The sequence below is a fragment of the Symphalangus syndactylus genome, chromosome 9 (assembly GCF_028878055.3).
Source record: "Symphalangus syndactylus isolate Jambi chromosome 9, NHGRI_mSymSyn1-v2.1_pri, whole genome shotgun sequence".
Classification (NCBI taxonomy): Eukaryota; Metazoa; Chordata; class Mammalia; order Primates; family Hylobatidae; genus Symphalangus; species Symphalangus syndactylus.
In genome coordinates, this window is record NC_072431.2 from 80,070,336 (window position 1) to 80,097,117 (window position 26,782).

A 26,782-nucleotide genomic window follows, 5' to 3' on the forward strand; every position below is an offset into this window, starting at 1 on the left:
AGTAGTTTTTTCCAATTCTGTGAAGAAAGTCATTGGTAGCTTGATGGGGATGGCATTGAATCTATAAATTACCTTGGGCAGTATGGCCATTTTCACGATATTGATTCTTCCAACCCATGAGCATGGAATTTTCTTCCATTTGTTTGTATCCTCTTTTATTTCATTGAGCAGTGGTTTGTAGTTCTCCTTGAAGAGGTCCTTCACATCCCTTGTAAGTTGGATTCCTAGGTATTTTATTCTCTTTGAAGCAATTGTGAATGGGAGTTCACTCATGATTTGGCTCTCTGTTTGTCTGTTATTGGTGTACAAGAATGCTTGTGATTTTTGTACATTAATTTTGTATCCTGAGACTTTGCTGAAGTTGCTAATCAGCTTAAGGAGATTTTGGGCTGAGACAATGGGGTTTTCTAGATATACAATCATGTCATCTGCAAACAGGGACAATTTGACTTCCTCTTTTCCTAATTGAATACCCTTTATTTCCTTCTCCTGCCTGATTGCTCTGGCCAGAACTTCCAGCACTATGTTGAATAGTAGCGGTGAGAGAGGGCATCCCTGTCTTGTGCCAGTTTTCAGAGGGAATGCTTCCAGTTTTTGCCCATTCAGTATGATATTGGCTGTGGGTTTGTTGTAGATAGCTCTTATTATTTTGAGATACGTCCCATCAATACCTAATTTATTGAGAGTTTTTAGCATGAAGGGTTGTTGAATTTTGTCAAAGGCCTTTTCTGCATCTATTGAGATAATCATGTGGTTTTTGTCTTTGGTTCTGTTTATATGCTGGATTACATTTATTGATTTGCGTATGTTGAACCAGCCTTGCATCCCAGGGATGAAGCCCACTTGATCATGGTGGATAAGCTTTTTGATGTGCTGGTGGATTCGGTTTGCCAGTATTTTATTGAGGATTTTTGCATCAATGTTCATCAAGGATATTGGTCTGAAATTCTCTTTTTTGGTTATGTCTCTGCCAGGTTTTGGTATCAGGACGATGCTGGCTTCGTAAAATGTGTTAGGGAGGATTCCCTCTTTTTCTATCGATTGGAATAGTTTCAGAAGGAATGGTACCAGTTCCTCCTTGTACCTCTGGTAGAATTCAGCTGTGAATCCATCAGGTCCTGGACTCTTTTTGGTTGGTAAGCTATTGATTATTGCCACAATTTCAGAACCTGTTATTGGTCTATTCAGAGATTCAACTTCTTCCTGGTTTAGTCTTGGGAGGGTGTATTTGTCGAGGAATTTATCCATTTCTTCTAGATTTTCTAGTTTATTTGCATAGAGGTGTTTGTAGTATTCTCTGATGGTAGATTGTATTTCTGTGGGATCAGTGGTGATATCCCCTTTTTCATTTTTTATTGCATCTATTTGATTCTTCTCTCTTTTCTTCTTTATTAGTCTTGCTAGCGGTCCATCAATTTTGTTGATCTTTTCAAAAAACCAGCTCCTGGATTCATTAATTTTTTGAAGGGTTTTTTGTGTCTCTATTTCCTTCAGTTCTGCTCTGATTTTAGTTATTTCTAGCCTTCTGCTAGCTTTTGAATGTGTTTGCTCTTGCTTTTCTAGTTCTTTTAATTGTGATGTTAGGGTGTCAATTTTGGATCTTTCCTGCTTTCTCTTGTGGGCATTTAGTGCTATAAATTTCCCTCTACACACTGCTTTGAATGTGTCCCAGAGATTCTGGTACGTTGTGTCTTTGTTCTCGTTGGTTTCAAAGAACATCTTTATTTCTGCCTTCATTTCATTATGTACCCAATAGTCATGCAGGAGCAGGTTGTTCAGTTTCCATGTAGTTGAGCGGTTTTGACTGAGTTTCTTAATCCTGAGTTCTAGTTTGATTGCACTGTGGTCTGAGAGACAGTTTGTTATAATCTCTGTTCTTTTACATTTGCTGAGAAGAGCTTTACTTCCAACTATGTGGTCAATTTTGGAATAGGTGTGGTGTGGTGCTGAAAAAAATGTATATTCTGTTGATTTGGGGTGGAGAGTTCTGTAGATGTCTATTAGGTCCACTTTATGTAGAGCTGAGTTCAATTCCTGGATATCCTTGTTAACTTTCTGTCTCGTTGATCTGTCTAATGCTGACAGTGGGGTGTTAAAATCTCCCATTATTATTGTGTGGGAGTTTAAGTCCCTTTGTAGGTCACTGAGGACTTGCTTTATGAATCTGGGTGCTCCTGTGTTGGGTGCATATATATTTAGGATAGTTAGCTCTTCTTGTTGAATTGATCCCTTTACCATTATGTAATGGCCTTCTTTGTCTCTTTTGATCTTTGTTGGTTTAAAGTCTATTTTATCAGAGACTAGGATTGCAACCCCTGCCTTTTTTTGTTTTCCAGTTGCTTGATAGATCTTCCTCCATCCCTTTATTTTGAGTCTATGTGTGTCTCTGCACGTGAGATGGGTTTCCTGAATACAGCACACTGATGGGTCCTGACTCCTTATCCAGTTTGCCAGTCTGTGTCTTTTGATTGGAGCATTTAGCCCATTTACATTTAACGTGAATATTGTTATGTGTGAATCTGATCCTGTCATTATGATGTTAGTTGGTTATTTTGCTCGTTAGTTGCTATAGTTTCTTCCTAGCCTCGATGGTCTTTACAATTTGGCATGTTTTTGCAGGGGCTGGTACCGGTTGTTCCTTTCCATGTTTAGTGCTTCCTTCAGGAGCTCTTTTAGGGCAGGCCTGGTGGTGACAAAATCACTCAGCGTTTGCTTGTCTGTAAAGTATTTTATTTCTCCTTCACTTATGAAGCTTAGTTTGGCGGGATAGGAAATTCTGGGTTGAAAATTCTTTTCTTTAAGAATGTTGAATATCGGCCCCCACTCTCTTCTGGCTTGTAGAGTTTCTGCTGAGAGATCAGCTGTTAGTCTGATGGGCTTCCCTTTGTGGGTAACCCGACCTTTCTCTCTGGCTGCCCTTAACATTTTTTCCTTCATTTCAACTTTGGTGAATCTGACAATTATGTGTCTTGGAGTTGCCCTTCTCGAGGAGTATCTTTGTGGCGTTCTCTGTATTTCCTGAATCTGAATGCTGGCCTGCCTTGCTAGATTGGGGAAGTTCTCCTGGATAATATCTTGCAGAGTGTTTTCCAACTTGGTTCCATTCTCCCCATCATTTTCAGGTACACCAATCAGACGTAGGTTTGGTCTTTTCACATAGTCCCAAATTTCTTGGAGGCTTTGTTCATTTCTTTTTATTCTTTTTTCTCTAAACTTCCCTTCTCTCTTCATTTCATTCATTTCATCTTCTATCAGCAATACCCTTTCTTCCAGTTGATCGCATCTGCTACTGAGGCTTCTGCATTCTTCGCGTAGTTCTCGAAACTTGGCTTTCAGCTCCATCATCTCCTTTAAGCCCTTCTCTCCATTGGTTATTCTAGTTATCCATTCTTCTAATTTTTTTTCAAAGTTTTTAACTTCTTTGCTATTGTTTTGAATTTCCTCTCGTAGCTCAGAGTAGTTTGATCGTCTGAAGCCTTCTTCTCTCAACTCATCAAAGTCATCCTCCATCCAGCTTTGTTCCGTTGCTGGTGAGGAACTGCATTCCTTTGGAGGAGGACAGGTGCTCTGTTTTTTAGAGTTTCCAGTTTTTTTGGTCTGTTTTTTCCCCATCTTTGTGGTTTTGTCTACTTTTTGTCTTCGATGATGGTGATGTACAGATGGGTTTTTGGTGTGGATGTCCTTTCTGTTTGTTAATTTTCCTTCTACCAGACAAGACCCTCAGCTGCAGGTCTGTTGGAGTTTACTAGAGGTCCACTCCAGACCCTGTTTGGCTGGGTGTCAGCACCGGTGGCTGCAGAACAGCGGATTTTCGTGAGACCACAAATTCAGCTGTCTGATAGTTCCTCTGAAAGTTTTGTCTCAGAGGAGTACCCGGTTGAATGAGGTGTCAGTCTGTCCCTACTGGGGGGGTGCCTCCCAGTTAGGCTGCTCAGGGGTGAGGGACCCACTTTAGGAGGCAGTCTGTCCGTTCTCAGATCTCCAGCTGCGTGCTGGGAGAACCACTACTCTCTTCAAAGCTGTCAGTCAGACAGGGACATTTAAGGCTGTGGAGGTTCTCGCTGAGTTTTTGGTTGTCTGTTCCCTGCCCCCAGAGGTGGAGCCTACAGAGGCAGGCAGGCCTCCTTGGGCGGTGGTGGGCTCCACCCAGTTCTAGCTTCCTGGCTGCTTTGTTTACCTAAGCAAGCCTGGGCAATGGCGGGCGCCCCTCCCCCAGCCTCGTTGCCGCCTTGCAGCGTGATCTCAGACTGCTGTGCTAGCAATCAGCGAGACTCCGTGGGCATAGGACCCTCCGAGCCAGGTGCGGGACACAATCTCCTAGTGTGCCGTTTTCCAGGCCCGTTGGAAAAGCGCAGTATTAGGACGGGACTGACCCGATATTCCAGGTGCCGTCTGTTTCCCCTTTCTTTGACTAGGAAAGGGAACTCCCTGACCCCTTGCGCTTCCCGAGTGAGGCAATGCCTCGCCCTGCTTCGGCTCGCGCACAGTGCGCTTCACCGACTGTCCTGAACCCACTGTTAGGCACTCCCTAGTGAGATGAAACCGGTACCTCAAGCAGAAATGCAGAAATCACCCGTCTTCTGTGTCGCTGGGGCTGGGAGCTGGAGACCGGAGCTGTTCCTATTCGGCCATCTTGGCTCCACCCCTTCTTTTTTTTTTTGAGACAGAGTCTCACTCTGTCGCCTAGGCTGGAGTGCAGTGGTGCGATATCGGCTCATTGCTGCAAGCTCCACCTCCCAGGTTCATGCCATTCTCTTGCCTCAGCCTCCTGAGTAGCTGGGACTACAGGCACCCGCCACCACACCCGGCTAATTTTTTTTGTATTTTTAGTACAGACAGGGTTTCACCGTGTTAGCCAGGATGGTCTCGATCTACTGACCTCGTGATCCACCCACCTTGGCCTCCCAAAGTGCTGGGATTACAGTCATGAGCCACTGCGCCTGGCCCACAAGTGTTCTTAATGGCATCTAGAATAGTAAATTCCTCCCAAAAGGTTTTCAATTTACTTTGCTGAAGTTCATCAGAGGAATGACTATCTATGGCAGATGTAGCCTTATGAAATGCATTTCTTAATAAGACTTGAAAGTCTAAATTACTCTTTGATCAATGGACCATAGAATGGATGTTGAGTTAGCAGGAATGAAACCATTAATCTCCTTGTACATCTTGCTCTTGAGTGACCAGGTGCATTTTCAATGAGCAGTAATATTTTTGAAAGGAATCTTTCCTTCTGAGAAATAGCTCTCAACAATTGTCTTCAAATATATAATGTAAACAGATGTGCTTTCATCCAGGCTTCATTGTTCCATTTATAAAGCACAGGAAGAGTAGATTTGGCATAATTTTTAAGGGCCCTAGGATTTTCAGAATAATAAGTAAGCATAGGCTACAACTTAAAGTTACCAGCTGTGTTACCCTCTTTGAGAGTCAGCCTGTGCTTTGAAGTTTTGAAGCCAGACATTGACTTCTCCTCTCTGGCTATGAAAGTCCTAGAGGGCATCTTGTTCCAATAGAAGGCTATGATGTCTACATTGAAAATCTATGGTTTACTGTAGCCACCTTCATGGATTATCTTTGCTGGATCTTCTGGATAGCTTGCTGCAGCTTCTTCACTGGCTCTTGCTGTTTCACCTTGCACTTCTGTGTAATGGAGACAGCTTCTTTCCATAAACCTCATGAACAAAACTCTGCTAACTTCAGACATTTTTTCTGCAACTTTCTCACCTCTCTCAGTCTTCATAGAATTGAAGACAGTTAAGACCTTACTCTGGATTGGGCTTTGGCTTAAGGAAATGTTGTGGCTGGTTTGATCTTCAGTTCAGACCACTAAAACATTCTCCATATCAGAAGTAAGGCTATTTTGCTTAGCATTCATGTGCTCACTAGAGTTATACTTCTAATTTCCTTCAATAACTTTTCCTTTGCTTTCACAGCCTGGATAACTGTTTGGCTTCACTTTTGACCTGGCTCAACTTTTGACATGCCTTCCTCACTCAGCTGAATCATTTCTAGCTTTTGATCTAAAGTGAGAGACATACTACCTACTCTTCCTGTCACTTGAATACTTAGAGGCCATTGCAGGGTTACTAATTGACCTAATTTCAATATTGTCACATCTCAGAGAATAGGGAGGCCCAAGGAAAGGAAGAAAGACAGGCGAATAATGGGTCAGTGGTTCAGTCAGACACAAATTTATTAAGTTGACCATCATGTGGGCGTGGTCCATGCTGTCCCAAAACAATTACAATAGTAACATCAAAGATTGCTGACCATAGATCACTATAACAGATTAATAATAATGAAATGGTTTGAAATATTACAAAAGTTTCTGAAATGTAACACAGATTCACTGAGTGAGCACATGCTTTTGGAAACATTGTGCCTATTGACTTGCTGGATTCAAGGTTGTCACAAACCTTCTATTTGTAAAAAATGCAATAAAATGGGATGTACCTATACTATTATTGTCATGATTTTTGTTCCAAGTTAAAGAAAATGAGGTTTAGCATGGAAGCAATTTACGCTGGGTTGTACAGCTAATACATACTATTATAATAGCTAATACATGCAATTATGATAGCTAATACATAGAATCAGGGTGTGACTCGCAGTCCTTTCTTTGGCTCTCGGTGTTGGAGTGTTGGCCACTGGGATACACCAATGCTTCCCACTATGTGGGTGAAAATTGGAAATAATATAAATGCTCAACAGTAGAGGTACATGTTGTGAATATGGCACATTCACATTTTGAAATACTTGTGAGAAATCACACAATAGAAAAGTATTTATTGGGCGGGTGTGGTGGCTCATGCCTGGAATCCCAGCACTTTGGAAGGCTAAGGCAGGCAGAACACTTGAGATCAGGAGTTCAAGACCAGCCTGACCAACATGGCAAAACCCTGTCTCTACTGAAAATACAAAAAAAAAAATTAGCCAGGTGTGTGCCACCATGCCCTGTAGTCCCAGCTACTCAGGAGGCTGAGGCAGGAGAATCACTTGAACCTGGGAGGCAGAGGTTGCCGTGAGCCAAGATCGCACCATTGCACTCTAGCCTGGGTGACAGAGCAAGACTCCGTCTCAAAAGAAAAAAAAGAAAAAAGAAAAAAGAAAAAGAAAAGTATTTATCAACATGAGAAATGTACTTAGAAATTAGTAAAGAAAAACAGGCTAGCAAAAAGATCTGCAGTGTGATACCATTTGAGTTAAAAATTTGAGTCATATTAATTTGAAATACTTCCACTTGAGGTGAAAACCAAGTTTCACTGTATGTGCAAAATAAAAAAAAATAAGTCACTTCCAACTAAAAACTAATTTCAAAGCCTGCAGGCCCCAAGGAATTGTAAGCTGGCTGCTTTAGCACATAGCCATGATGTTTTGCTAGTGAACAGGACACTCCTTGGTCATTGGCTTAAGAAGCACAAAGGTGCAACAGAACTTCAGACAGTCATTGTGGTTGTTCTCATGCTTGCTAGTTTGGCATTTGCTGTTGCTATAATTTAGAGTCTAATCCTATGTCTCAATCACTGCCACTCAAGCACTAACTAGCTGAGAATTGCATCTTCAAACAATAGCTTTAATATGGGGGCTGGATCTAATAAGCCTTGAAATAACATAAAAACTGCTGTAACTGTTCATTTAACAGAGAACACGGAAGTAAAAATGTTAGAGAGAATGCCAATGGAAGGAAAAGCACATTCAAGCAGTACCTTTGTCAAAGTACCTTGACCAAACTTCAGCCAAGCTCCTCTGGCCCAAGAGGGAAGAGCTTAGCCAAGTCTCTTCCTTGGCCTTCTGAGCACACCTTTGATGTGCAATCAGGCTCATGTGCTTCCACTTTTGGTATCTAATCCAGAGTTCCTTTTTCCCCTCCACCCTTGATACTTACCCAAGTTCCTCTTAGTAATTTTCCACCCACGGACCCTCTCACCTGCCCGTTGGCTGTAAGTCCCTATGTGCCCCTGTTGATTTTGGAATTGAGTTCAGTCCCTCTCCTTTTGCAACATTCTATCCCTATTGCAGTGGTCTTGAGTAAAATCTGTCTTGTCAGTTTTAACAAGTGTCTGGTGAGCAATTTTTCTTTACCACCTTTAACCTCACAAAAATTGTTAAAAATCCCAGCATGGACAATGCGGAAAATAGAGAAGTGCTGGAAGCTGATATTAAGGTCATCACCATTGCTAATAACAGTGAATTTTGAGTATTCCTAAGCACTTAACTCCCATGGGAAAATTTGTCTTAAATTTGTCCTGGAGCCGGCTATAAATTTGAATCCTATTTCTGCAATTACTGGTCATGTGACCTTGGGCATATCACATTGCCTCTCTGAGCTTCCATTTCCTCATCTACAAAACTTTGGAGTCTGAAAAAGATTTGAAAATGCATCCCTTGGCTAGCATGCAATTGTCTCTCACAAATAGAAAATATTCTAGAGGCTGGGAGCGGTGGCTCATGCCTGCAATCCCAGCACTTTGAGAGGCCCAGGGGGGCGGATCACTAGAGGTCAGGAGTTTGAGACCAGCCTGGCCAACGTGGTGAAACCCTGTCTCTACTAAAAATACAAAAATTAGCTGGGCATGGTGGTGGGTGTTTATAATCCCAGCTACTCAGGAGGCTGAGGCAGGAGAATCACTTGAACCCAGGAGGCAGATGTTGCAGTGAGCTGAGATCACGCCACCGCACTTCAGCCTGGGCGACAAGAGCAAAACTCCGTCTCAAAAAAATAAAAACATGAAATAAAGTAAAATAAAAATTCTAGAAGGACACATGCCAGAATTCTGGGTGGTGGGATTCTAGGCTTATCTTTTTATTTGTGTTGTTCACTGTCCTGTTTTGAAAATACAATTGATTCTTATTCACAGATTCCACGTATGCAAATTCTCCTACTTGCTAAAATTCATTTGTAACCCCCAATGTCAATAAATATCAATATTCATGGTGCTTTTGAGACCATTCAGGGACGTACATATGTGTAGCATGGTGGAGAATGTGCTTGTCCAATGCATATGTTCCCAGCTGAGGCTGAACAAGGGAACATGCTGCCTTCTTGCTTCAGCTCTCATAATGTAAACATGTGTCCTTCTCTTTGTCTATTTAGTGCCACATCCTTCACATTTTTATGTTTTTCTTCTTGGTGATTTTGCTGTTTAAAATGACCCCCAAATGTGGTGCAGAAGTGCTGTCTAGCCATCCTATGCACAAGACGTGCCTTATGGAGAAAATATATGTGTTAGAGAAACTTCCCCAGACAGGAGTTACAGCGCTGTTGGCTGCGAGTCCAATGTTAATGAATCAATATATATTAAATAAAGTGTCTCTTAAAAACACATAAAAAGTTTATGTATTGATTTGTTGACAAAAATGTTGGGATCTCTCTTCAGGAAGTTGTATTTCCCCTAGAAGAAATGGTTCAGTATTCACTAATTCAGAGTTTATGGACATGGCGACTATTGTAGATAGAATACAGCTACCAGCAATAATGAGAATTGCCTGCATATTACTTATGCAAGGAGGGAGTAGAGCATTAGTTTTAAAAAGCAAGTGGTGCATAAAGGTGCAGTTCCATCTGTGACAGAATCAAGAGGAGGGAAGAAGACTAATTTTGAGGGGGTGTGCTGCCCCAGGCTCTGAACTGAGGCTTGTGTACATTGTGTGACTGTGCCTTCATGCCCTCCTGAGAGGTCAGCATTGCAGTCTTCATTTCCCAGATGAGGAGAGGGGCTCTAAGGGGCAAGCTTGTCTCTTTCAAAGGCAGGTAAGGGCAGAGGCAGGACTTGGACCAGTGTTTGTCATTAAAGTTGGAATCGATCATGAAAATAAATGTGTGCTTCTAGTCTATTGAAATAAAGCGACATTGTGTTGTTCCCAGTTGAATAGCTAGTGAAGAGGAGAAGCAGCTTTTGCCTCAGTCCCAAATCCAGTGTCATTTCTACCTCCTACAGACATGGAGGGAAAGCGCCCCTTACTTGGGAACCAAGTGGCCTCCAGGGTATGCAGTCACTACCCAGGCGGCCCTACCCACGGCTTGCCTGGAATCCCCACCTTCCAGTTCAGAGGTTGCAAAGTTTGCTAACTGAATCATTTTCTTTCTGCAGTTTTCACCTCTGACAGAGCCCAGGCACCATGAACACAAGTGAATTCCGAAGGAGAGGGAAGGAGATGGTGGATTACGTGGCCAACTACATGGAAGGCATTGAGGGACGCCAGGTCTACCCTGACGTGGAGCCCGGGTACCTGCGGCCGCTGATCCCTGCCGCTGCCCCTGAGGAGCCAGACACGTTTGAAGACATCATCAACGACGTTGAGAAGATAATCATGCCTGGGGTAAGTGTGTACCCAAGGTCAGAAAACAGGAGGGCTAGAACTCACATAGCACCTACTAGGCTCTGAGCAATTCACATGCGTTGTTTCAAGGAATCCCTATGGCAGTCAGGTTGGAGAGAAACTTTCGTCATTTCTATTTTACAGCTGAGGAAACTGAGGCTCAGAGAGGTTAGGTGGTCCACCTCAGGTCACACAGCTAGTACACAATGAAGTCAGGATTAAAATCCAAATTCTGTGGGCTCCAAGGGCAGTGAGGCTCTTTCCCCCAGGTCCCCTGAGACTCAGTCCCTGCCCGGAGACACTCGGTACATAGAGCATGTCCTCATATACATTAGGAAGCAAGACACTGGTGGCTGCTTGCAAATAAGTCAATTGCCCCAAATAAAGCACACTTCCACCATCCTTGGGTTTAGCAATAGGTAATTAGCTTATGTGGAAGAAACGTTTTATTTAGTTTATTTGAGAGTGGGCAGCGTGGTACTGCCCACCAAGGCAGCCCTCTTTCTCTGAAGCCAGTAGGCCTGGGGTACACAGAGGGCAGAAATCAACGGGACTGGCTGCTGTCTCCGATACTCACTCACCGGGCAGCAGAGTTGGAGCTCAGAGAAACTTCCCTTCAGCTTTACGCTTTCACAGTAGATTTTCTCTGTCAAGGAGTTCACCTAAAAGCCTGTTGGTTAAAGTGGCTCTGGCCTAGTCAGGGTCCGGGTGGGAATTGTAGCCTGGCCAGTTTTTTTTTTTTTTTTTTTTTTTTTTGAGACAGAGTCTCGCTCTGTCATCCAGGCTGGAGTGCAGTGGCGCGATCTCGGCTCACTGCAAGCTCCGCCTCCCGGGTTCACGCCATTCTCCTGCCTCAGCCTCTCCGAGTAGCTGGGACTACAGGCGCCCGCCACCACGCCCGGCCAATTTTTTGTATTTTTAGTAGAGATGGGGTTTCACCGTGGTCTCGATCTCCTGACCTCGTGATCCGCCCGCCTCAGCCTCCCAAAGTGCTGGGATTACAAGCGTGAGGCACCGCGCCTGGCCCTGGCCAGTTTTTAGATCAGGAATGTTTATGAGGGTGGCCAAACCTGCCCTTCCATACAACAATGTGCAGAGTCCAAGCAGGGAAAACCTCCGTGGGCTCCATTGGCTGATCGCTGCCGCGACCCAGCACGTCTGTGGTTGTAAGGCCCATGAGCAACGACATGTGATTTTCATAGAAGAGGGGTCTGGGACCATCACGACCCACTCCCTTAATCCAGACAGAATGCCAAGGCCCTGGGAAGGCATAAGGTCAGCCAAGGTTACAGGCCACTGATCATGGGATGGGGCTAGGCCTCAGGCCCTGGACCTCAGGGACCAGTTTCTCAGTAGCTGAGCGCCTCTCTCACCACACTGCTCACATTTCTTCTTCCAGGGAATTCTCACTTGCCATTTATGCTTTGAGCAAAGAACGGGATTCAGGTTCTTGCTAGAAATTGTGCAAATACACTGAGCTGTTCAGCATAAAACCCTTCGGGAGAGATGTGGCTAAATGTCAGGCAGTGGGGAGTACAGGAGACTGGGGGAGGATTTGAAGTCTTTCTGCTTCCTTCTATGGGGGTATTCACTGCGCAGAGCTGAGCTGGGAAATGCACAGGCATTGGGCAGGGTCCCTGGGTGGGAGCTGCAGCCCATGAGCTGCTGGCTGTGTGATCGCAGGAAACCAGGTGAGCTCTCGAGCCGTGAGCAGAGCAAGTGCAGGCCCAACCATCTCAAAAGCTGCTGTGAATATCAGCGGAGAGTGAAGCAAAAGAGCACACATCTGACCCCAATCAAGAATCGCTTCTGTCCTTTTCCAGCCCAGAGGCCACAGGAAGGGGAGAGAGACAAAGGCACATGGGCCCTTGAGGTGCTGAGGGGCTAGTCAGCCGCAGAGCTGCTTTTACTCTCCTGGGCCCCAGGCGGTTTGTCTTTGTCGGCTCCTTCCTCCCTAGAAATATGGAAAATTATGCTTTACAAATGCATTGGCATAAAGATGAATATATTAACATCAATTTTTTTTCTTTAACCTGAAAGTTCACTGTTTTTTCCTCCTGATTACAGAAGAAATTTAAGGATTTTTTCAGCCCCTGACTGTGTCATGGGCCTGGACCTGCTGTACTGAAGGCATCACAGCCTGTGCAGCTCCTCTCGGCCTCTCAGCCTCATCACCAACCTCCCGCACCTCAGCCCCCAAGCCTAGACTGTGCTAGCTCCCTCTCTCCACCACTCCCCAAGCCCTGGCAGACTTGGGGTGGCCATGGTTGTTAAATAAACCTTACTGAACACTCCTAGTTCTTGTTGAGCTCTCTCAGTTGGCTGCCTTCACAATCAGGGGGATCGCTCATGCTACATCTTAGACAACATATATTTAACGATGAGTGCTATTGAGACATAAATGTTTGCATCTCTTCCCAGATTGTAAGAGATATCTTACAGATATCTTAGCTTGGACTGCTATATCAAAGCACATAGACTGGGGGCTTAAACAACATTGATTTCTCACAGTTCTAGAGACAGGAAGTCTGAGATCAAGATATTAGGTTCAGGTGAGGGCTCTCTTCCTGGTTTACAGACAGCCGTCTTCCCAGTGTATACTCACATAACCAAGAGGTGGCCAGCTCTCTGCCTTTTCTTGTGAGGGCACTAATCCCATTGTGGGGGGGCACTAATCTTGTTAAGGTGACCCCACCCTCATACCCTAATTACCTCCCAAAGATGCTGTCTCTTAATGCCATCACTTTGGGGGTTAGGATTTCGACACGAATGGCGTGCAGATACTCACATTCAGAGCAGAGCAGCCAAACCCGATAGAGCATATCCTCTGCTGCTGGGATTCTGAGCCAGACCTGGAGGAAGCATCAGAGCACGTGCTTTCATTTTATCTGAGGGGATGACAGGGCCCAGAGAGGTGCAGTCAGTTGTCTGGGGTAACCCAGCAAATCAGGGTTCCTGCTGGACTTGCAGTCCAAGGGTGCTCCCAACACCATGCTATTCCCACAGGCAAGATGGACATGGAGCACCAGCAGGGGACAATGGGGAACGGGACAATGTCTCTCAGAAACCAGTGTGTGGTCACAGCCCGAGAGGGGTCTGAATGGCAGTTTCTATACCTTCTCCATGCACAGGGGCTGAGGGTTGTCCTGAGGGCTTTAGGACTTTATTCTGTTCCTTCAGGGCAGGTACCGCATTGGCAGGAACAAATTAAAGATGCACAGACTAGGCTACACCTGCTCCTTGTCTGTCCTCCCCGATCATCCTCCCAGACTCCAAGATGTTTGAGGCTGGCCCCTTGTTACCATTGCTAGACCTTCCCTGCCTGGGTGTCCACCACAACCCTTGCCTCCTGGATCCTGGAACCCCCTGTCCCCAAGCATACCACATGGAGCTGTCGCTACCCCTCATGGATCTCCTCCCTGGCCCACATGAGCTTTTCCTCTGTGCCTCACCCAGGGAGTGGCAGGTGTTCACCTTATGGGCTGGAGAAAGGTGGGATGCCCCTAGCCAGGGCAAATGGCAAGGGACATTGGCCAGGCTGAGGGACAGCAGAGGCGAGACATCTGCAGGGTGATCCAGCTGCTTGGCTGGAGGGAAGGCCTCAGCTCCTCTAGAAGAGCCAGGGGCAGCGGGAAGACCAGATGCATGTTTGTGGCTTGACTGAAGAAACCTCGAAAATCAGGATCTTGGTTTTTTGTTTTTTGTTTTTAAATGGAGACTTTATTTTTTAGAGTAGTTTTAGGAAAACTAAGCTCTTGGCACAAAGAGATCAGCCTTGGGACAGCACCTTCACTGACGAGAGCACCGGAGCAAGAGCTTGAAGCACAGTGTGGTTTTTTGAGACTTCTCTTGTTATGGAAAATGATAAGCATTTTCCACTTTATTTTGGAGATAGTACTTTTCCTTCTGAGCTAGCAAATACATTCCAGTATCAACAAGGGAGCCGGTTTAAAGGGAGTGGGGACAGTAAGGTGATGTGTAAATGCTCCGAAATAATGGAGGAAGGTATTGGGATGGCTGACATTGGGGGAACTGCACTCACCTAACTCTGGGTCTGGCTGCATCTGGCAGCTGGGGGCCATGGGGGTACGTGGGTCCCCCACTCTCTTGAGGCCTGGCTTTCCTCACTCCTCAGCAGCTGCTCCATCCTCCCATGCAGGTGACACACTGGCACAGCCCCTACTTCTTCGCCTACTTCCCCACTGCCAGCTCATACCCGGCCATGCTTGCGGACATGCTGTGCGGGGCCATTGGCTGCATTGGCTTCTCCTGGGTGAGTGTCCGGATGCACCTGGGGAAGGGGTCCTGGCCATGGTGGGATCCTGGGGTGGGGACACGGTACCTATGCACATGGGACCTGAGCAGATGGCAGTGCCGTCTGTGGGCAGACGGGCCACTGTTGCAGGGAGGATAAAGGATTCAGCCCAGAGAGAGTGCCTCCGAGGAAGTAGCGATTCAGAACAGAGAAAAGTCTCAACAACTCAAAGCCCATTCTGCACAGGCTGTGTTGGAAGCACTTGGTATGAACTAACATCACGGTCTGGGGCCCAGAGTTTCTGCAGCTCGAGCCTGGGAATCTGCATTTCTCCAAGCAGCTCAGAGAATTTCTATATCCTCCAAAGCTTGAAAACCGCGACTGCCCCTGTCTCATTCCATCTGTTCTCCGCCAGGGCTGCTGCCCGGGGAGAAGCTCCAACCAGGCCATCAGATGTGTCCAGAGCCTTGGAGCAGGGGGTCTCTGGAAAAGGGCCTAGCTCCTGCTTGCAAATCACCAGTCCCGCCCTATCTGGAGGTAAAATGCCTAAAAAAGTCCGTACTCAGAAGAACGGTAGGCAGGGCTGGCTCTGCCCATGGCTCTCTGATCCAGGCACAGATTATAGGAAAGATGCCTTCCTCCCAAATGCAGAGAGCTTGGAGGTAGAGCTGCCTGCTGATGGCCAGTGTCCGAGGGCTGCCGCACCCTGGGGAGTTCCTCAAAAGCCAAGGGCTGTCCTTGTCCTTCGGGGTCCACAGCACTCACCTTATCTGTGGCTTGGAGCCAGGTGGACTTGTGGGCATCAGTCTATGTGGCATGCTATGATGCATAAAGGAGCTGTCAATTAGGAATTTGCAGCACTGAGCCACAGGGCCCAGCTGAGCCATCTCTGCTTCACCAGCCTGGCACTTGCTCTTCTCTGGGCTGGGGCACTGGAAGTTGCCGGGTGAGCAGGCATCATGGGCCCCACAGGCAGGGCTGAAGAGCCCACAGATGGGCTCTTCAGTGTCTGTGCTGCTCCTCTGCCAGGCCCTGGGCCTCCCTCTCTGCTGGGCAGGGCTGGCCTGGGCTGAGCACACCCTCTCCTAAAGAGCATTTTCTATCACTGGATATCGTAGCAGATTTCATTTAGCTCTGCTGGTCCTAATCCACTCTGTCCCGCAGAGGTACTTGGCATCCATCTCTATCTGCTCATTCTGGGACAGTCTGATTGCCCTCAGGCCTTGAAGGGAATGCCTCACTATCTCTCAGGCTGCGTTGCCTGACACCTTGTCCCTAGCCGAGAGCATAGGCTCCTGGTAGAGCTGGGCTTGGCCAGGCTCAGGTAGAACCCAGGAGGATGGGGCTGACCAGAAGGGAGAATGCACTCTTCTCACTTAGATCTTACTGGTGACGCATCGGGATGCTGCTGTGCACATCTAGGCACGAGAGCATCTTGGACCCCTTATGTTGGAGACTTTTATGAAGTTAGAGGCTCAATCTACCTTTGGATGGGGCTCGAGACCAGCCTGTTCAGAGAGAGGGGAGAGTTCATAGAGAAAAGTCACTGGGAGTTTAAAAGACAAGATCAATGTCTTCTCGGGATGCCCAGAGGGTGACAGCTGCCCAGCGCCCACTTCCTCATTCCCTTCATTTGTGACTATGGAGGAAACTCCACCAGTGGGCTTTCTGGACCCTTCTGTAAATGAACAAATGAATATACTAGCAAGCCCGCAGTGCCCATGCAGTGAGGCTCAGTGGAGTAAGGTTCATTATGGTGGCCCGTATGTTCCTTCCCAACCGCTCTCCTTGCATGATTCTAGGTCAAACAGCCTTCAGGCCTTTGAATCACATCTGATTTTAATCTGGGCTTTAGTGGAAGGTTAAATCCCCTTGTTACTGCTGCTCCCCAAATTCTGAAATGCCTGGCCCTCAGTTAATCCCTTCCCTTCGCCCACCATAGGCGGCAAGCCCAGCATGCACAGAGCTGGAGACCGTGATGATGGACTGGCTCGGGAAGATGCTGGAACTACCAAAGTCATTTTTGGCTGAGAAAGCTGGAGAAGGGGGAGGAGTGATCCAGGTAAGGTGGGAGCTGTGAGGGCCACTTTTGGGATGCATGGGCTCTGCACAGGACTGTAGCCGCAGGTGGGGAAAGAGGCACTCATGCTTCTTGTTAGTTCCTCAAATTTCTCCTGCAGAATAAACAAAACCGAGCTCTCGGGAAAATGCTGGCCTTGGGATTGGCAGGATCTGGATTAGAATCCCAGTGCTGTCTTTCACTCGCTTCCCCAGGGCAGGGCACTCAGTTCCCCAGGCCCCTAGCTATGGTAGATAGCACAGCCGCTATCTCACAGCAGGTGCGTGGAAGTAACAACTACAGCAACTATCATTTGTGTGGGGTTCCCCATCACCGGCCACTGTGCCTAAGCATTTTCCAGGCATTAACTCATTTAATTCTCACAACAACACTATGCACTTTAATACCCCTTTTTACAAGTGAAGAAACATTTTAATAGCCCTTTTTACAGGGGAGGAAACTAGGGTCCAGAACATTAGGTAGCTTGCCCCATGGCTCCCAGCTGGTAAGTTATAGACTCTATCTGTGTGGCTCAGAGCCTGTGATCTTCCTCGGAGAACAACACAGGTGGCAGCTGTGACTAGGCTTCAGAGGCTGTAAATGCTATTTGTCTTTGAAGCAATCATTTACTTAAAGATGCTGCTGCTTCTATGCAGCAACTGAATTCATTCTCTTCATGTAACATGTATCTATTGGCAGTGACTGTGTGTCAGAGCTTACACCAGGAAACAAGATAGACAAAAGACAATCATGATGGAATTTCTATTCCACTGGGGTTGCAGGACAAATGGCACTGGGATGACTTGGACTTGATGCATTAAAAAAAAAAAAACAACTTCCTAGCATGGAATATGAACTATATTGAACCCAGTACTCTCCCTTAATCATTTCTCTCATGTCAAGTAGATGATAGTCTTATTACGAAAGCATTTTTAACTTTGGGAAAAAGGGGCTTCCTTTTCAGATATTGTCTTCCACAAGGCTCTGAGAATTGGTGAAGGCTCATTCAGTGGATGAGAACAGTGAGGCACAGACTGGAGAACACCTTTGTGCAAAGCACATGGCCAGTGTGGCCATGTGAAACTAGCAAGCAAGTCTCCCCACTTCTGGTCCTGAGAATGAGCAACAAGACTGATAATTTTATGTATTTGTTTCTATTAATGTTGTGACAAATTTTGTGGCTCAAAATAAGACAAACTGATTATCTTACAGTTCTGTACATCAGAAGTCTGACCTGGGTCTTACTGGGCTAAAACCAAAGTTGACACCTCGGAGGCTCCAAGGGTGAATCTGTTTCCTTGCCTCTTCTGACTTTTAGAGGCTTCCAAAATTCCTTGGCTCACAGCCCCATTTCCATTTTCAAAGCCAGCTGTGTCCCATCTTTCTGACCTTTCTTTTGTAAACCCCAAATATCTGAGATGGGTCTCAATCAACTTAGAAAGTTTATTTTGCCAAAGTTAAGGATGCGTGACCGTGACACAGCCTCAAGAGATCCTGACAACATGTGCCCAAGGTGGTTGGGCACAGCTTGGTTGTGTACATTTTAGGGGGACATGAGATGTAAGATGGACATTGGTTTGGTCTGGAAAGGTGGGACAATTCGAAGCAGGGAGGGGGCTTTTGGGTCATAGGTAGATAAGAGACAATTGGTTGCATTCTTTTGAGTTTCTGATTAGCCTTTCCAAAGGAGGCCATCAGATGTGCAGCTATCTCAGTGGGCAGAAGGGTGACTGAGTTCTGTCTGTCCTTCATCCAAAAGGAAATTCCTTGTGAGGGAGGCATGTAGCTTTTTATCTTAGTAGCTATCTCTTTTAGGAATAGAATGGGAGGCAGGTTTGGCCTAAGCAGTTCCCAGCTTGACTTTTCCCTTTGCCTTAGTGATTTGGGGGTCCCAAGATTTATTTTCCTTTCACACTTTCATGGTCGCATCTCCTTCTGACCACATATAAGATAAGAAAGTGGGTCTCCACTTTTAAGGACACATATGATTGGATTGGGTCCATCCAGACAATCTGAGATAATCTCTCAAGTCAAGGTTCTTAACTTAATCACATCAGCAAAGTCACCTTTTCCTTGGAAGGGAAACAGTCACAGATTCTGGGGACCAAGACCTGGAATCTCTGGGAATGAGGGTGCATTAATCTGCCTACCACATCCAGTGTGCTTCAGAGTCCTGGAGGGAACTTGCTTATAATGCCTATTCCTAGACTCTGGGCCAAAAAATATGAACGCTAATTCATCCAGATGACACCGAGATTCCTGAATAGGCCAGATGCCGGGACTGATGACTGCCTTCTCCACGACCCACAGGCCCTGTGGCCAGGCTCAGAGTCATCCCTCTGTGTGCTCCTCCTTCACATTCTTTGGTTATCTCTTTTTCCATCAGACATAAGTGATATTAAATGGGGAGCTGATGAAAATGAAATGTCAGGCACGGTGGCTCACACCTGTAATCCCAGCACTTTGGGAGGCCAAGGCAGGCAGATCACCTGAGGTCAGGAGTCTGAGACCAGCCTGGCCAACATGGTGAAACCCTGTCTCTACTAAAAATACAAAAATTATCCAGGTGTGATGGCGGGCACCTATAATCTCAGCTACTTGGGAGGAGAATTGCTTGAACCTGGGAGGCAGAGGTTGCAGTGAGCCAAGACCTCGCCATTGTACTCCAGCCTGGTTGACAAGAGGGAAACTCCATCAAAAAAAAAAAAAAGAAAGAAAGAAAAGAAAACGTCAGCTATGTTGTAAGCAAAGCTTCAATACGTTGCTGTGAACTCTACCATCCTATGTAGCAGCAACAGTGACTCAGCAATGATTCAGCAAATGAATCATGCTTCAGTCCCAGCACAATTTTCTTCTGGTCAGTGGGTATGCAGCTGGAGAAGCCTCCTTGGCCAAGATCACAGCAAGGATAGGCTGTCACAGGTGCCCTTCCAGCGAGGGGAGGGGGCTACTGCACACGGTCCCCAGCCAGTGCTCTGTCAGCTGCACTTTGCCTTGGTGAGGGCCAGATGGCTTTCTAGCCTCTGGAACATCAGTCCTGATTCTCCAGGGGACAGAGGGCAGCAGCACTCAGGGACCCAGCGGGACAGCTGTGCTCCTGCAGAGGGTGTGGTTTTGATTCCAGGCAAGGGCATGCATGGTCTAACCCTTTACAAGAGGCCTGGATGTTGGTGGCCAACTCACTTTTTCTTTTAGTTTTATACGTGGGACAAGGTCTACTTTTCCACTTGTTCCCCTCTTTTTTTAAAATTTATTTTGTCTTGTTTTTAAATGAAGTCTCATTCTTGTCGCCCAGGCTGGAGTGCAGTGGCATGATCTCGGCTCACTGCAACCACTGCCTCCCGGTTCAAGCGATTCTCCTGCCTCAGCTTCCCAAGAAGCTGGGATTACAGGTGCCCACCACCATGCCTGGATAATTTTTGTATTTGTAGTAGAGACAGGGTTTTGCCATTTTGCCCAGGCTGGTCTCAAACTCCTGACCTCAGGTAATCCACCCACCTCGGCCTCCCAAAGTGCTAGGATTACATGCATAGCTGTAGGAGATCGGTCAGAGTGGTGGGAGAAACTATAGGGAAAAGGAGCAGGCCTTCTGAAAGGTCAGAAGGCTCTGCAAAGCTCCAGGGCAGAATAGCTGAAGGCAGCTGTTCCACAACCCTGAGGCAGAGGGCAAGGAGTAGGTACAAGGGAGTGTAGGGGAATTTATCTTGGTCAAGCTTATTTGTTAGAAGTTATCCAGGAACTGACCTTGGAACATCATTGCACGTGACATTCCCTGAAAGGGGAACAATAAATGTTAATTATCTACAGGTTGTGTTTGCTCCAGGTTTTCAGCATTGTGCTTGCACTCAATAAAAGCAAGCTGCTCCAGCTTCTTGGGGCTGCTCTCTGGCCACTAGAGCCAGGCAGTTGCTTAGCTGCTCTTACACTGCATACCTGTGTCTGAGCACTCATTTCATCCATCGGCCAGGGTCTGCAGGACAGACCCAGCAGTGAACCACTGCATCCAGCCTGTTCCCTTCATTTTGACCCTCCCTAGCATTTGGTGAGCCCTGCTGATCCAAGACTCAGCTCTGTGCAGTGCGGAGATTTCTCCTCTACTGTATGTTAGTTATTATGGGCCACGTCACTCGTTTTCAGGGACTTCAATTTTCCACAGATTGGGTACCTCTTCCATGATTTCTCTCTTTCTTTTGATATTTCCCTTTTTTGTCATCTTCTGTATTTTAGGAAGCTTTTCATGGTTTTCTCCACGTGATTATGTGATTATGGACCTGGTGTGATGGCTCATGCCTGTACAACACTTTGGGAAGCCGAGGCGGGTGGATCATTTGAGGTCAGGAGTTTAAGAGCAGCCTGGCCAACATGGTGAAATCCCATCTCTACTAAAAATAGAAAAATTAGCTGGGCGTGGTGGCATGGGCCTGTAATCCCAGCTACTCGGGAGATTGAGGCAGGAGAATCATTTGAACCTGGGAGGTGTAGGTTGAGGTGAGCTGAGATCACACCACTGCACTCCAACTGGGGTGACAGAATGAGACCCTGTCTCAAAAAAAAAAAGATTGTTCCCTTTCCACCTAGATACTGGACATTCATGGTAAAAATGAAAAGACACAGGAGCTTTCTTGTCATATTCCCTGTGTTATTTCAGTATCTACATGTGAATACATGTATACAAACAAAATTGAAATGATACAACACGTATGGATTTTCCACATGGTGCTTTCCTTATCATTTTATTGTGAGCATTTCTCACTATTTAAATATTCTTTGAAAAAGGTATTACTCCATGATTTTCTATGATGCATCACAATCTATGTAAATAATACCTAAGATATTTGTGTTGCATCAAATTTTTCATTCTTATAAAAAATATTTGGGAGGACACCCTTTAGGATGAAGTGCAACAATCTTCCAAGATGATCAGCTTCCTCCTGGGACTCTCCTGGCTGTGTTCATGTTTAACATTCGTGCTTCCCACTAAATCAAAATGGAACAAAACAAAAATTGAAGCATTTCTAGGTCATTGCATCTTATAACAAAAACAATTTCATATGCAATTTTTTTCAGCAGATGATTCCTCTAATTATATACTCCTCAAAAAAATCTTATCAATCCCCCATAATATAAGGTGTGTCTATTATAATAATAGCTACTTTTCATTGAATAGCAATTATGAGCTTGGCTATGTTTTAGCCTATGTCTTGTGCTTTGTGTTATTGTCTTCATCCTCAAAATATTTATGAAGATTGATTGCATTACGGACAATCTTTCTCATGGATGAGGATATTGAGACCCAGAAAGTTAGTAGAACGTGCATAGCAGCAAAAGTGAATCAAAGCCAAGGCTAGTAGGAAAGACAACCAGAGTTATGACTGTTACACCAGCTCATCCCTGACCATAGGCTTGGGTTGGTGTCCAGAGATGTGCATGCTACTATGGGCTGCATTTTCATTTCATTAAAGACAACCTCGTTTTTGAGAGACCATACAAGTCCTTAGCATTTGGGTAGCAATATTCCTGGCATGTCTCAGCCCCTGCTTTAACACAATCTTCCTGTGAGCCCAATCCACTCAGTTTTTTTCTGGATGAAAGCAAGAAATGGGATCTGTGTTTGCCACCGGAAGCTCACCCTTCCCAGCAGACAAGGCTGATTGTCTGTAATTGGTGAGGCCCCAAAGAGCACAGGAGACTGGTGACAGCCTGTGAGCCAGCCTGCGTTATTGATCCCCTCAGAGCTGTAATCACAGCTGTGGGCGTCAGCGCAGTGATGGGTGTCTGAGTCAAATGGCAAACTGTCGTTGTGAGGCTGGACAAACGTGGGCTGTGAAAATGGTCTCTTAATTGGGTTTGAAAGCTCTTGTGGAAGAAAAGCCAATTTTTTGCTTTGAAAAAACCAGAAGATGAAAGGACATTTCTACTCACGGCATCAGCAGCCGGAAGCGTCAGACCTCACCAGCATCCCCTCCTACCTCCCGAGCAGGCTTGCCATGGCAACCTTTGTCTGCTGCTATCGCGCAGAGCCATCATTCCTGCTCTGTACCACGTGTCACCCTCCCCGTGCTTCTCTCCGTGAAGATCTGCTGCCAGCAAAGTGCAGAGAGCTCCACCTGACATCTTGCTTGAGGCCACCAGGCCAAGCTGGTGGCATCGGGGCGGTGTGGTTCTAGATGTGCTACTGACGATTTGTTCCTTCAGGCTTTTAAAATATCATTTTGTTGACTTAAGAAGGGGAATTTTCTCTTAGAACATGAACTAAGCTCCCGCATCTCCCCCCAAAGAAAAGCCATAATGAGTTGCCATGGTGATTCAGGTGATTCATGGTGATTCATGGTGACTCATTTCATTAGAATATTCAGAGAATGAACACCTGCATTCCAAGGCTTCAAGCAGAGGGTAGAATTTAGCCAGGGAAGCTGCAGTCACGCCTGCTTGTCAAGCATGGGAACAGGGAACCGTGCCTTCCACTAGGGTTTTTGTGTTACATTTTCAATGAGAATAGGTGGGACATGACAAACAAAATGTGCATGGGGGCAGACAGGGGTACAGGAGGAAATCAGGGTGAGGAATGATGGGGTGCATAGAAGAACTGTAAGTAAGGTACAGTGCCTGCTCTCAGGGAGTCTGGGTTTCCTGGGATGGCTGATTTAGCTTTGCCAGTCAATATTGTTTTCTCCCCTTCTCTCTCCTCTGGCCAAGGTTTGTAAACCTGGCCTAAAACCATGTCTGAAATCATTGCTCATGAAAATATAGCCTGAAGGAAATAAAGTACCCATTTCAGACGCTGAATTAAGAGAAGCATATATCTGTATATTTGAACCCATCCATTAGTGCTACAGAAACATGAATAAATGTATTTATCTTTCAATATTACTGTCTCTCCAAAGGATGTGGGTTGGCTCAAAAGAATAAGTAAAAGTAGTGTCAAGGCAAAATCAAAATGAGAAATCAGGGTCAATGAAGAGAGCATTGAATGTTAAGAAGAGAGGTTAGCATTTCTACTTAATTATTTTATTGTATATTTCTCTGTAAAAACCTATCATGTTATAAACTTTTTCAGAGTCAACAAGAATCTACCTTCTTTTATTTGCCCTTTCTAATGTCCTTTCATACTGGTCGGTAGATGGGTTTCTTCTAGGACTTACTTAAGAGGGAAGGTGCTCGCCACCCCTACCTTTCTAGGCCCATGGCACCCTAGGAAGGCAGGCGTGGGCTCACTCCTCACCATGCCCTACCTAGCTGCTGACTTGGCGCAAGTTATTGAACCTCTCTGTGCATCTGTTTCCCCACCTGAAGATGATAAAACACAAAAATGGGATTATTTTACAACTTAAATGGGATAACATAGCAGGCACTGAATCCATTAGTTTGCCAGGGGTGCCTTAACAAAATACCACAGACTGGGTGGATCGAAGAATAATTTCTTTTCTCACAGTCCCGCAGGCTGCAAGTCCAAAATCAGAGTGTCCACAGGGTTGTTTCTCCTGGGGCCTCTCTCCTGGGCTTGCAGACGGCCACCTTCTCCCTGTGTCCTCACATGGTCTTCCCTCTGTGCACCCGCATGTCTGGGGGCTACATTTCCCCTTCTTTTTATTTATTTATTTTTTTGAGACTGGGTCTCACTCTGTCGCCCAGGCTGGAGTGCAGTGTTGTAATTGCGGCTCACTGCAACCTCCGCCTCCCAGGCTCAAGTCATCCTCCCACCTCAGCCTCTCGAGTAGCTGGGACTACCAGGCACGCCACCATGCCTGGCTAATTTTTGTATTTTTATAGAGACAGGGTTTCAGTATGCTGCCCAGGCTGGTCTCGAACTCCTGGGCTCTAGTGATCTACTCTCCTCTGCCTCCCAAAGTGCTGGGATTATAGGCAAATTTCCTCTTGTTATAAGAAACATGTCAGATTGGATTAGAGCCCACCCATGTGACCTTGTTTTCTTTTAATTATCTCTCTAAACAGCCTATCTCCAAATATGGTCACAACTGAGGTCCTGGGGGTTAGGGCTTCAACGCATGAATTTGGGGGGACACAATTCAGCCCATGTCATTAGGGATCAAAAGAAACCCTTTAAGGCATCTCTTAGTCTCAAGGAAAATGCACCCCTATTTTATAAACAAATGCAAATCGCTCTGTCGGAGTGAATATGAACGCAGAGTCAGGCTTGCATGCTGGTGCCCTGGGCGGTTCTCCTCTGATAGAGACAGGAGCAGTCCTCCTAGGCCAGGCTGGGGGCAGTCCATGAGGAGAAGCTCTCACACTACCTGGCACAGGGAAGTGGTCAGAAATGTTAGCTGCTGCTGTTACACAAAATACACCCACCAATGGCAAACTCATACTAACAGCTGAAGTGGTGGTCTCAGGTGTCAAAAATATTAGTTTTCTCCTAAGCAAAGGAGAGTGAATTTTGCCATTTCAGACTCATATTTTAAGAAAACTGTGGACACAAAACAATATGTCTTCCAATAGTGTAGGTACCAATGCCTTCGCTATGTTTTGGATTTCATTTGGACCTTCTCTTGAATTTAGGGAAGTGCCAGCGAAGCCACCCTGGTGGCCCTGCTGGCCGCTCGGACCAAAGTGATCCATCGGCTGCAGGCAGCGTCCCCAGAGCTCACACAGGCCGCTATCATGGAGAAGCTGGTGGCTTACTCATCCGATCAGGTGAGTGTATTGTGGGGGTATCAGCCAAGACTTCAAGACCTGAATGTTTGGTTTTATGTCAAATTCAAACCAAACCAAACCAAACCAAACAGCATCCTTTCAAATCTAAGAACAGTTCCTCAGGTATCACTAAATAGAGACCTGAACTAAGGGAAGGGGTGGTTTCTTGGGTGGGAACTGGATAGATCAAGTTAAGAAGGAAATAAATGTGTGGAGACATCACCGCGACTGGCTCTGTCACCTTTTCTACCAGCGCGGACTTATGTTGTGATTATCTGGCCTTCCCAGCACCATTGCAGAGAAACTAGATATGGGGATCAAAGTCCTGGGCCCTAACTGCAGCTTTGTTGTTCTGTGATCTCAGGCCCCTGGGTAGGGTCAAGCATGAGACAGTGGCTGCAGGGCAAAAGGTGGCCAGCTTTCATGAGAATTGCCTTTCCTGAGAATCTCTGAGACAGGATCGATCTGCCACAGTGGTGATACCTCCTGGCTGGTTTCTTTCCTCCAGGCACTGTTTACTGAGCTTGGCTACCAGGCTCCCCAAGACTCCACAGTCAGGGGCAGGGCACAGATTTGAGCTTAGGATTTTTAAGTCCACCTCTGGGATCTACTTTCCAGGGTCTCACCGCTCGTTCTTGAAGTCAAACACATGAAAAACTTCATGAATATTGACCCAGCACTTTACCCTTGTTAGTGCCTGATACTTTAAACTTAAAAACAAGATTCCACAGGAACAGAAACAACTCCAGGAAAAAAGGGGTCTCATGAAGGTGCAGGGGAGAGGGAGCAGTCAAGAGCAGTTCTGCCTCCTATGCCGTAAGAGGGACCTTGTGTTTGCAATGTTGGCTGCTTTCTGCGGATCCAGGGCCTGGTAATAACTGCATGCACACACCTGTACAAATCCAACTCTGTTGTCTTCTTTCCAGGCACATTCCTCAGTGGAAAGAGCTGGGTTAATTGGTGGAGTGAAATTAAAAGCCATCCCCTCAGATGGCAACTTCGCCATGCGTGCGTCTGCCCTGCAGGAAGCCCTGGAGAGAGACAAAGCGGCTGGCCTGATTCCGTTCTTTGTAAGTTCCGCAGCACTTGTGGCTCCTGGCCAATAAGGTGAAACCCGTCTCTACTAAAAATACAAAAAAAAAATTAGCCGGGCATGGCGGCGCATGCTTGTAATCCCAGCTACTCGGGAAGCTGAGGCAGGAGAATGGCGTGAACCCGGGAGGCGGAGGTTGCAGAGAGCCGAGATCGCGCCACTGCACTCCAGCCTGGGTGACGGAGCAAGACTCTGTCTCAAAAAACAGAATTAATCTTTGAGAAACGCTTTTTACCTCCATTTTTTTTTTTTTTTTTTTTTGTCAATCCAAGTTACTTCCCAAGTTACTTCCCATGAATAGCTAACGTGTGACTGGGGAAGTCATGGCGGATATGATTTTTATGTAAAATTTTATCCTAATCTGGGGAGGTCATAGAAGAGTCGGGAGCATAAGCAAATC

General features: G+C 46.1%; 1 protein-coding gene and 1 long non-coding RNA gene across 3 annotated transcripts in view; one reads left to right on the top strand and one right to left on the bottom strand.

Annotated features, from left to right (window-relative positions):
* The window catches only part of DDC (dopa decarboxylase), a 107,736-nt gene that overhangs the window by 13,342 nt on the left and 67,612 nt on the right, over positions 1-26,782 (top strand). The window contains exons 2-6 of one of the 2 annotated variants that reach the window (XM_055294442.1): positions 10,092-10,320; positions 14,480-14,593; positions 16,518-16,637; positions 25,155-25,289; positions 26,216-26,359. In XM_055294442.1, the coding sequence (XP_055150417.1) occupies positions 10,120-10,320; positions 14,480-14,593; positions 16,518-16,637; positions 25,155-25,289; positions 26,216-26,359 (714 nt within the window). In that variant the 5' untranslated portion in view covers positions 10,092-10,119. Of the gene's footprint in view, positions 1-10,091; positions 10,321-14,479; positions 14,594-16,517; positions 16,638-25,154; positions 25,290-26,215; positions 26,360-26,782 lie in introns of those variants that run through there. The other variant, XM_055294443.2, reaches the window with a different exon arrangement.
* Positions 21,338-22,921, bottom strand: LOC134731433 (uncharacterized). The gene is made up of 2 exons (XR_010113698.1): positions 22,557-22,921; positions 21,338-21,611 (listed from the first exon to the last, which is right to left on the bottom strand). It is a non-coding gene; the product is annotated as an uncharacterized lncRNA (long non-coding RNA).